The sequence below is a fragment of the Trypanosoma theileri genome (assembly GCF_002087225.1).
Source record: "Trypanosoma theileri isolate Edinburgh chromosome Unknown TM35_Tth_7_V1, whole genome shotgun sequence".
Lineage (NCBI taxonomy): Eukaryota > Euglenozoa > Kinetoplastea > Trypanosomatida > Trypanosomatidae > Trypanosoma > Trypanosoma theileri.
Genome location: NW_021639849.1, coordinates 449788 through 459930, shown reverse-complemented (window position 1 = coordinate 459930; position 10143 = coordinate 449788). Strand labels below are relative to the sequence as shown.

Genomic DNA, 10143 nt, shown 5'->3' with positions numbered 1-10143 from the left:
GATCATGATGATGAAAAGAAATCTGCAGTTGCCACAACAAAGTCTAAAAGAGTGACAGCAACAACCTCCTCATCCAAGGGAGTAACTGAACCGGTTACTGTTAATGTTACTTCTGTAGATAAAAAGAGTAATACTAATAGTACAACAGGTGGTATTGCAGAAGTGCAAAAAACATCAGGATCTAGACTTGGTTGGGGTCCGGAGGCGGAAAAGTACTTCCCCGATAACTACGTTGCAAGTCCCAATAAACTCATGAGTAGAGCCCAACCAAAGAAGACTACTACTACTTCTGCTACTACTACTACTACTACTACAACTGCTGCTAATAAAAAGAAGACGACATCCTCATCTAAAGTGGCGGAAGAAGATGCAGAAATACAACCACCACAGAAAAATGAATTACCTGCAGAAGAAGTAGTAGTTCCTGCAGTGGAAGGACCTCGTCGCCTTGGTTGGGGCCCTGAAGCGGAAAAGTATTTCCCTGATAATTACGTTGCTTCACCTGACAGGATACCACGACTCATTCGAGAAGCCAAAAAACGAGAGAAACAGCTACAAGAAGAAGCTCAGCGAAAAGCTCAAGAAGGAAATAAGGATAAAATGGTGGTGGAAGTAGAAGAGGAAGAAGAAGAGGTGAAAAAGCAAATAGATACAAATGCTGGATCATCCATCTCGAGAATTCTGTACTCGTTAGAAGATAAACAGAATGCTGAACTGCACTCGGGCGACTGTACATCACGCCGCAGTGGTACTGTGGTGATGCGTGAGAATGAAGAGGAAGAAGAAGAACCACGCACGGCTCCTGCTGTCCTTGCAACTGCAGAGATAACCCCACAAACAACAGGCAGCAGTAAATCTCGGCAAGGCAAAACCTCCACCGTAAGCCGCAAGAGACGATTGAGTGAAATGGCGGATGGCACCACGGCATCACAGCCCGTTGTTGTGGAGAGAAAACTCATGTATGATGTGGCTGATGATGCGGCGGTCAACAGAACGCCAGTAGCGCAGTCCACACGGCGGCTTATTGAGGAGAATGAAGAGAAAGTAGAAGATAAACCACGACCTCCAGGCTGGGGAAAGGAAGCCCTACGCTACTTTGATGCGGAGACGTACTTTGATGATCCCAGCAAGGCGAAGTTGAGTCCAGAGATATTGGCTCGTCCTGTTCGAGCAAGGAGAGAAGTTGTCTTGCCGTATTATTTCACAGCTATCACCAAGTAATTTCTATTTTGCTGTTTTGGAGAGAAAGTTAAAAAATAAAAAAAAATAAAGAAAAAAAAAATAAAGAAAAAAAAAATAAAGAAAAAGAAATATATGTAATGAATTTTGTATTCGGGGAATGGTAGAAGTACTCACACTCACAAGACCTTTTTTTTTTTTATCTTCGTATATATATACGTTTTTCTATTTGTGTTTGTGATGATTTGTTCTATTTATCTTTTATTTATTCTTGTTAGATGCAATTTTGAAAAGAAAAAAAAAAATACATCCGGTTTCACTTCTACACGACCTACACTTTTTTTTTTTTTTACATCCCCCTTTTATTAATTTAATGCATAGACGGTGAATAATTTCACCCTTTTTTTTATTTGTGAATGTGCTGATTTCCGAAGGTCCCCTTGCTTTTCTGTGGCTCTGTTTCTACGTTTTTGCAATGGATGTACTTCTGAGATGGGAAATCAAGAGAAAAAAATAGAAATACATATTATTATTATTTTTTTTTTAAAGCTTGTGAGTATCGCAGCATTTTGTATCTTTCGCTTTTCCCTAGATCCGTGTTTTTTTTTTTCCGATTCTCATCACTTGTTGTTTTTTGTCGCAAAAATGATTTAGTTTATATATATATATATAAACCGAAGGAGGGGGGAGAGAGTGTGTAAACCAAAGCAACTAAAGTTGTTTCACCCTTTTTCTTGTTTTTGTATTGGCGCCAGCAATGAGTCTGAGCGATGGAAATATGCGCGCTTTATTACTAGACAGATCAATATTAACGCAACGTGGAAGTCCTCACCGAATTTGGTGTGTCACTCTGTGGGTGCGTGAGCGTGTTTGTGTGATGCATAAATAACAAGCTTTCAACCCAACACCCTTTTTTTATTATTATTATTATTATTTCCTTACCCTTTTATGTTTAAAGAAAGAAAAAAAAAAAAGAACCTTCTGCTACTTGACGGTACATATATATATATATATATGCTTTTGTTTGATTATGTGTGTGTGTTTTCTTTTTTTCTTTCATCTTCCTCCACATGTATCAAACACTTGCTTGCCTCATTTCTATGTGTGTTTAGCGAGAAGCTTATGTAGTGAAAGAGGGATAAGGCATTTTTCAAGAGAAAGAAAAAAAATTGAGAGTAACTTCCAGAAAGAAAAAGGAAGAAATGGTAAATAAGAGGTAAAGTTTCTCTTTCTTTTTTCTTTTTTATAAAAGTTATATATATATGTATGTGTATTGCTTTATATATATTTTTTGTTTTTGACTGTTGGTTTCTTATTATACGATGTTGCTTTTATTATCTCTTCTACTTTTCTTTTTTCCCCCTCTTTTTTTTTCTTTCCATACTTGTTTTAGGGGCTAGTGTAGAAATTGCTCTTGGTGGTAAATATTAATTAGGAGGTTTATTATTATTATTATTATTATTATTATTATTATTATTATTATTATACGTGCAAAGAATAGTGGTGGGTAGAACTTATGCATGCATGGGGAAGAAGCCATCGTGTCCCTCGGCGCGGTGTGTGTGAGTCTCTACCAATGTCCACCTCCCACACTAACAACCACCAAAGCGGGAAATCGCAGTTGCTACGGTACAGCTGCGGATTACAGAGGTGATGTTATGATTCCATTCTACAGGGGTAGTATGACCTACAGAGATTTAGCAGCAGGATTGGAATACCGATTAAATCAATATTTTGTTATTCACCCAACAGAGACTGTAGAAGAAGAGTATACGTTAAAGAGAGGATTAGAGTCACTTAATGCAGTCCCTAGTTCTGTGTATGATAAGAGGAATAGCAATAGTAGTAGTTGTTGTAATAATGATAATACTAATAGAAAATGTTGTTTCAACGGTGCTTACTATTGCTCTCGTTGCAGTAATGGTGATAATCATGTAGATTCAGTGAAAGTTCAAACTACTGAAACTAAAATAAAAGAGTACCCTAAAATTGTAGTGCGTAACTTTACACGAGAAAGGGATCGTGATTTTAGTGATGAGAATATTATTTACGAAACAGTTGATGATAATTGGGAGGTGACAGAAAAAAATTTATCCTGTTTTTTTTATAGTGTCATGGTAAAGAGTACAGATCATGTATTTCCTATTATTAAAAAGGATGGTATTATATCCCGTCCATTTATTGGTAGAGATCATGTATATGCATATGCCTCAGATAATGCCTATGGTGATAATACACAATTACAGCAACATATTGAGTTAAAGGTGGGGGAACGGGTACTCCGTATAGGAACTACGGCTGATCAACGATTTGAAGATATTTTTGAACGACTGCGGCGATATAATCTTCACGTTCATCGACTCTTTGATGGAGTAACAGGGGCAAGTATTTTACCCTGCGAACTGGTTCGACATCTCAGTTGGAAAATCTCATCCCTTTGCGCAGATATTGTCACCTCACCGGTGATTGGTGCTGGTGTGAAGCGGCAACGGTACGGCAATGATGAGAAGGAATATGAAAATGATTATAATATTGAACTTGGAACATTAATTATTCTCTCAGAAGTCTCATCTACTGTAGGAGGTGGTAGTACTGTTTGTTTAACTCGGGATTCGGGTAATACGGCTACTGCTATTGCACTGGATAACTCCGATGAGGGTGAAGTATACGGTACTACCTCCTGGCGGCATAAACAGGAAAGGCAACGGCAATTACTGATGCGAAGGACGACATTTGGCTTTGATGATGATGAGGAGGAGGATGATTATCATGATGATGATACCGTTCCCCTTGTAGATCTTTTTTCTCCTACGCAGCATATAAATTCACATAGTACCGTGGAGTTGGGAGAAGCTAACAGTGCGCTAAAGTCGTATTATCTTGATGATGAGGATTGCTTCAGGTCATCTGGCTGTGTGCGAAGTATGAATGAAGATGACACACTTCCATCCACCACGCCTTTGAGATTTAATGATCTCTCCAGTGTCAAGGATAAAAGAAATGGTGAAAATGAAAATGATGATGATGATGGTTTTAGTAATAATAATATTAATAATGAGGATGATGAGGAAGAAGAAGAGGAGGAAGAAGAAGAAGAATCTGCTGTTGGTGATGGTATCTTTGTTGGAGATAGTGTCAAACGTGATAGAAGGCGTTTTACAGCATCACTTGACGGTGTGGATGGTTCCCCTATTATAATCACACAGCAGTGTTTGCCAGAGTTTTGTCTTAACTCCTCCTCTTCATCCTCTTACGATGAGGAGGATGAAGAGGATGATGATGGTTATTATGATTTTGAGGATGGTGATAATAGTCGTTGATACTATGGAGACAAGACTTATTATTATTATTATTATTCTTGTTTGCATATGCATATGTTTGTGGCTCTGTCTCACATTTTTGTAGTTCATAGAGTACAGACATTAATGAGTTCTCAAAGAGTGTAAACTAAATAAAATAAAATAAAATAAAAAAAAAACAGAAAAAAATATTTGGAGGCGATTCACATTAAGAATAATACTTTTTCTGCATACTACACATAATGGCAGTACTTGGAAGTGTCGTAGAATGCCTCTTCCTTTTACAAGGAAAAAAAAAAAGAAAACTGTAATTGTATATTGTTTTTCTCACTTTACTTTTATTCTCTATCACAATACTTCTATTTATTTATTTTTTTCTTTTTTTTTACCATCTCTGTATTTATTTATTTCTTATTTCTCTCTCATGTAATTAATTTTTATGTCTTTTTCTTTTCTTTTCCTTTTCCTTTTTCCTATATATATATATGATCAGTACTAGAAGAGGGGTCTAGTGGGGTGTGTGGAAGGCGAGGGGTGATGCTTAGACAGAAAGGCTACATTGGCCGTCAGCTCCGACCATCGCAGTTAGCGCGGGAACTACTGCCGCAAGATCAGACGTGGTGCGTTACTTGTCATTTGGCAGTATTAAAGAAGAATTGGATGCAACACCGGGAATCCCGCAGTCATCGTTTGGCCTCCGTGAAACTGCAGAAAATGAAGCGATTGTCACTTGATATGTGGGCACAACATCGTGGGGCGCCGCTGCAGGAAGAAAGTGCACATGAGGCGAGTATGGAAATGGAGTTTGAGAGATTCCGCGCAGAGCAGCGGCAACGTGAAAAAATGACACACATTCAACCAAAGAGTAATTGGTAAATGTGTCCTTTTGCTATTTGAGAAGGGGGAGAGGCTATAAAAAGAGAAAGAAAGAGGAGGAAGAGGGAAAGGAAATATATATATATATATAGTAAATGAATTCGAAAGAGTACACTTTTTTTTGATGTTGTTATTCTGTACTTTATCTATTCTCAGGTGATTAGACATTTTTTGTTCTTGTGAATCTGATCAAAACTAGTTTTTTTTTATTCCCTTTTTTCTTTCTTTTCTATGCAGCTTTATTTCCTTTTCGGTTTTTTTTTTTACCAATTATTGCATGCATACATTCGTAATATTGATTGTATATATGTGGTGAAGTAAACGTTTATGTTATCTTGTGTGTTAATATTGCTTATTATTATTATTATTATTATTTCTCTCTTTTTGTACATACGTCATTATTCTTATTTGAATCAAATACAAAACACAAAATTTAAAGGTGCTACTACACACACATATATATATATATCTAAAAATAACTTCATCAGAAGAGAAATGGAAACCCCTAAAGGTATTAATATTCTTATCACGGGCACACCCGGTACCGGCAAGACATCCATGTGTGAATTGATCGCACAGGAACTTGATGGATTCACACACCTGGAAGTTGGTAAACTCGTACGGGATAATGGCTTCTACACCTCATATGATAAAGAACTCGACACACACATTGTAGAGGAACGAGATGAGGATCGCCTGCTGGATTACATGGAACCCCTCATGATGGGTAAAGGCAATCACGTTGTGGATTATCACTCCAGTGAACTCTTCCCACGCCGCTGGTTTCACATCGTTGTTGTGCTGCGCACCGCCACGGAGGTGTTGTTTGAGCGTCTCACCGCCCGCAACTACAGCGAGGCGAAGCGGGGGGAAAACATGGAAGTTGAGATTCAAGGCATTTGTGAGGAAGAGGCTCGTGGGGCTTATGATGAGGATATCGTCTTGGTGAGGGAAAATAACACATTAGAGGATATGGCAGCCACCCTTGAACTCATCCGCACACGTGTGGAGGCATTAAAACAGAAGTAATGCTACAAGTGGCGTTTTTGTTACTATTATTATTATTATTATTATTATTATTATTATTATTATTATTATTATTATTATTATTATTATTATTATTATTTCTTTTTTTTTGTTTACATTCTCTCTTGATGTGCGGTTAAATAAATAAACAATTCCAAATCTAAATAATAATAATCATAAAAGCAACGAAAGGTTTTACCTATCTATATTTATTTCTCTTTCTTTTTTTTTTCCTTTATTTCTAATTCTACCCGTTATTCTTTATCTTCACACATTCTTTTTTTTATCTATTCCTTCTTCTTTCTTCTTTTCGTATATATTATAAAATCGTATCAAACGAAAAAAAAAACAAAAAAGGGGGGCAGCATTATTATTAAAGAATGCCGGTAAGACGCTGGTTTCCCCCAGCAGGGTGTAATATGAATGACGCTGGCTATCCATTCAGAGGAGAGTACAGGATGGAACCACCACTCAATCACGGACACGGCGGTGCGGGAGGAAAGCCTATCACTAGTCTTCTGCTCCGCATTACGGGTTCTAATCTCGCGATAGAGAAACTACAGCCAAGTAAAGGACAAACCATTCAATGTGAACTCGGTGTGGATAATAAACCACCAAAGACAGTAACTTTTCCTACAGGACCAGGGGCAGTTCCAGTTCCAGTACCAGGAGATGGTCATGAGTATCACCTTACTGCTATTGTACAAGCAGGTAATGCAAAACATTATTGTAAAATGATATTAAGTGGAAGTGAAGGAAAAAGTGTATTACGTTTACGGGCACCATTAGATCCTCGATTGGTAGATAATATTATTTTAAAAGTAGATGGAAGAAGGATAGACCCTGAAAATGGATGGTATGCTATTCCTATTCAAGCAAAGGAGTGCTCACTAGAGGTTGTAGAAAAAGGACCTCCCTTACGTCCTTCACTTCAATCCATACCAACTATGATATCAACACCTTCTACTATTGTATTACAAACTACTTTTGGAAAACAAGAGGATCCAGTAATTTATTGTAGTGGAACTGGAGAATCATTTCATTTAACACCAAATAGACCTATCGTAATAGAAGTAAATAGTGGTCCATTTACATTTCAACTACCTCGTTTATCTGCACCATCAACTCATCATATACCACAAGGAACGTTTACATCATCTTATACAGAACCTGTACCAGTGGATTCTACAATGTATCGTATTCCAGAATTGGAAACTAGAATTATTCCTTCAGTAGAAACTGATATGAATCCTCTTTCATTTGTAGCTATTGCAGATGGTTTTATGATTGAACTGGTTGGTGATAATGGGGCATCTGTTGCAGGATATGGTACAGCTAAACTTCCATTACCTGACAGAATGGAACATCGTGTTCGTATTACAATTACAGATTCCTCTGGCCGTGTATTACTTAGACAAAATTCTATGGTACCATCTACAGAGCGAGAACCATTAATGTTTAATATAACAGAAGATCCACAAGGTACACAAATTATTAAAGGAAAACGTTTTTCACATGTTGCTGTGGATAATCATCCACCTGTGAGTGGTGAACAAGGTGTACCATTAGAAAGTGGTGTACGTCATGTTGTTACAGTTCAAGATAATGGTTCCTCTGCTATTTTTGAAATTGGTCCACACCGAACTTCTTCTATTTCACCAACAGCAATACCAACAACAACAGCAGTACCAGGTGTTACTCCATCATTTCAGAGAGAACCATGGATTGAGCAACTTGCCAATGCTTTACAATGTCCAGATTTGGATAGTGCTCGTCGTGGGGTACAAAGTATTATTCCATCTACTCCTGAATCCAATACGATTGTTGGTTTTGTTTCTGAACAATTATTTAAAGTACCCCCTACAATATCTTTTATTAAACAGAATGATACGGTGAGTGATATTCAATGTGCAGGGTATAGTGTAACTGCGGCTCTAGATAATTCAACTCCATGTATTATTGGAGCTAGAGGAAGTGTACAAGTTCCTGGAGGTCATAATTTAACATTATCTGCAATTACACCTTCTACTGGACGAGTGGCAGCTTCTTGCTGTATGCAGTATCCATTACCGGAAAGGAATTTGGATGAATTACTTGTAGCTCGATTATTAGATGCCTTTCAACGACATAACAGTACTCCAGAGAATGTATATGCAGAGTTGGGAAATATTACATCTCCCTTATCAGGGAATGGACAACGCTTTTTACCTCTTTTACAAGAATGTTTACGTCGTCTTTTGGATATGTCTAAACGTTTTATTCATTTACATGCTGCGGAGACTGCTGAAAATACACGACTTGTTATCTCTATAGATAATCAACGTCCCATAGAATTTTTAACAGGATCTGTAATGGATGTTCCAAGTAATATTAATGATATTCGTCTATCTATTCAAGCAACTCCATCAACAATAAGAGCTTCACAAAATGAATTTGCGAAAAGATTGGTGGATGCATTTTATAAAGAATCACCACCACCCTTATATAATCGTTGGTCCGTTATTCCAACAGAAGGACCAGATGAAAGAGCTCTTTTAGATCTTCTTTTACAAATGTTACGAGATCATGAAAATGAATTAGCACGACAACGTGCACAAACTTCTATTTCTGGACCAATAGATGCTATTCAATTTACATCTACTGGTGGTTGTTTAAAAAATATTAGAACTGAAAGACCTTGTAGACTTAGTGTAGATGTAGATGGAACAGGATTTATGCAACTTTTACAAGGTGGAGATATACCACAAGGTTACGCTTTTCCACCAGGATCTTCACATCGTGTTCACATTATTGCCAGAGATCCTGAAAGTGGAGCACCATGTGCAGAAACACAAGTTACATTAATGGGAACAGAACCGATAGAAACAACTAGAGTAGCATCATTTCTTCCATCATCATGCTTTTTGGATACTACAGTTTCACAAGTTGGAGAAGAAGTACATGTTCGTTTTGTATGTCCATCTAAACTTCGTATTGTTTGTAATGTTGATGGTATCAGTACTGGAGATACTGGTAAATCGGATTATACTGCTAAAATGAATCCTGTATTTCAACATAGAGTTCATGTGCAATTACTGGATGATTCCGGAAATGTTGTATTTGAACAACGATTTGTTTTACCTCCCATGATGATATCTCTTTGGTCTATTGGTCTTGAAAACTCTTCTATACAAGTAGATAATACTTCTACTACTTCTACTTCTACTACTGTTGGTAATGGAATTATTGTGAAAGCCTCATTAGATCGATCACCAGAGAGAGAATTAACGGCTCCTTTACCTTTTGACAGTAATGAACCCCATACAGTATTACTTCGAAAGTATTTTACTGGTTCTGATGGGTATGCTGGTGAAGTCTCTTTACGTGTGCCGGCCTTTATAGATCCAATTTACGTGCAGGAAGTCTCTGGTTTGTATAGAAGACCTCGACAAAATGGTGGAACGGAGGATCTTCGATCTGATCTGAATGCCTTAAAAGCCCGTATTCCATCTAATGTCGTTAAAGATCTTATTAACGCACTTATAGAATATTTAGTTCCTGAATCTCATCACACTCGAAGCGTTAGTAGTGGAGAAACGCGTATTCACTTTAGGTTGAGTGGAGATGAATCACTTTATGTTAATCGATAGAGAAGTGAATGATTTTTTATTTTTGTTTTTTTTTTCTATTATTATTGTTTTTTATTTTCATTTGTCAAATATTAAGAGAGGTGTTTTTTTTTTTTTTTTTATGAAACACTTACATCAATAGAAATGATATGGGC

At 37.2% G+C, this 10143-nt stretch overlaps 5 protein-coding genes across 5 annotated transcripts; all 5 read left to right on the top strand.

Annotated features, from left to right (window-relative positions):
* On the top strand, nucleotides 1-1221 carry TM35_000073150 (uncharacterized protein; the record flags this gene model as incomplete). The annotated part of the gene is made up of 1 exon (XM_029023761.1): nucleotides 1-1221. A coding segment is annotated over one exon (1221 nt), but the record flags the coding sequence as incomplete, so codon positions are not given.
* A 1478-nt stretch (nucleotides 1222-2699) lies between these two features.
* On the top strand, nucleotides 2700-4499 carry TM35_000073140 (uncharacterized protein; the record flags this gene model as incomplete). The annotated part of the gene is made up of 1 exon (XM_029023760.1): nucleotides 2700-4499. One exon carries the CDS (start codon nucleotides 2700-2702, stop codon nucleotides 4497-4499), a length of 1800 nt encoding a protein of 599 aa, XP_028884956.1.
* A 516-nt stretch (nucleotides 4500-5015) lies between these two features.
* Nucleotides 5016-5354, top strand: TM35_000073130 (uncharacterized protein; the record flags this gene model as incomplete). The annotated part of the gene is made up of 1 exon (XM_029023759.1): nucleotides 5016-5354. The coding sequence occupies one exon, from the start codon at nucleotides 5016-5018 to the stop codon at nucleotides 5352-5354; it is 339 nt and encodes a 112-aa protein (XP_028884955.1).
* A 495-nt stretch (nucleotides 5355-5849) lies between these two features.
* Nucleotides 5850-6383, top strand: TM35_000073120 (kinase; the record flags this gene model as incomplete). Its single annotated transcript, XM_029023758.1, has 1 exon — nucleotides 5850-6383. The coding sequence occupies one exon, from the start codon at nucleotides 5850-5852 to the stop codon at nucleotides 6381-6383; it is 534 nt and encodes a 177-aa protein (XP_028884954.1).
* A 377-nt stretch (nucleotides 6384-6760) lies between these two features.
* TM35_000073110 (uncharacterized protein) lies at nucleotides 6761-10009 on the top strand (the record flags this gene model as incomplete). Its single annotated transcript, XM_029023757.1, has 1 exon — nucleotides 6761-10009. The coding sequence occupies one exon, from the start codon at nucleotides 6761-6763 to the stop codon at nucleotides 10007-10009; it is 3249 nt and encodes a 1082-aa protein (XP_028884953.1).
* Nucleotides 10010-10143: the final 134 nt, after the last annotated feature.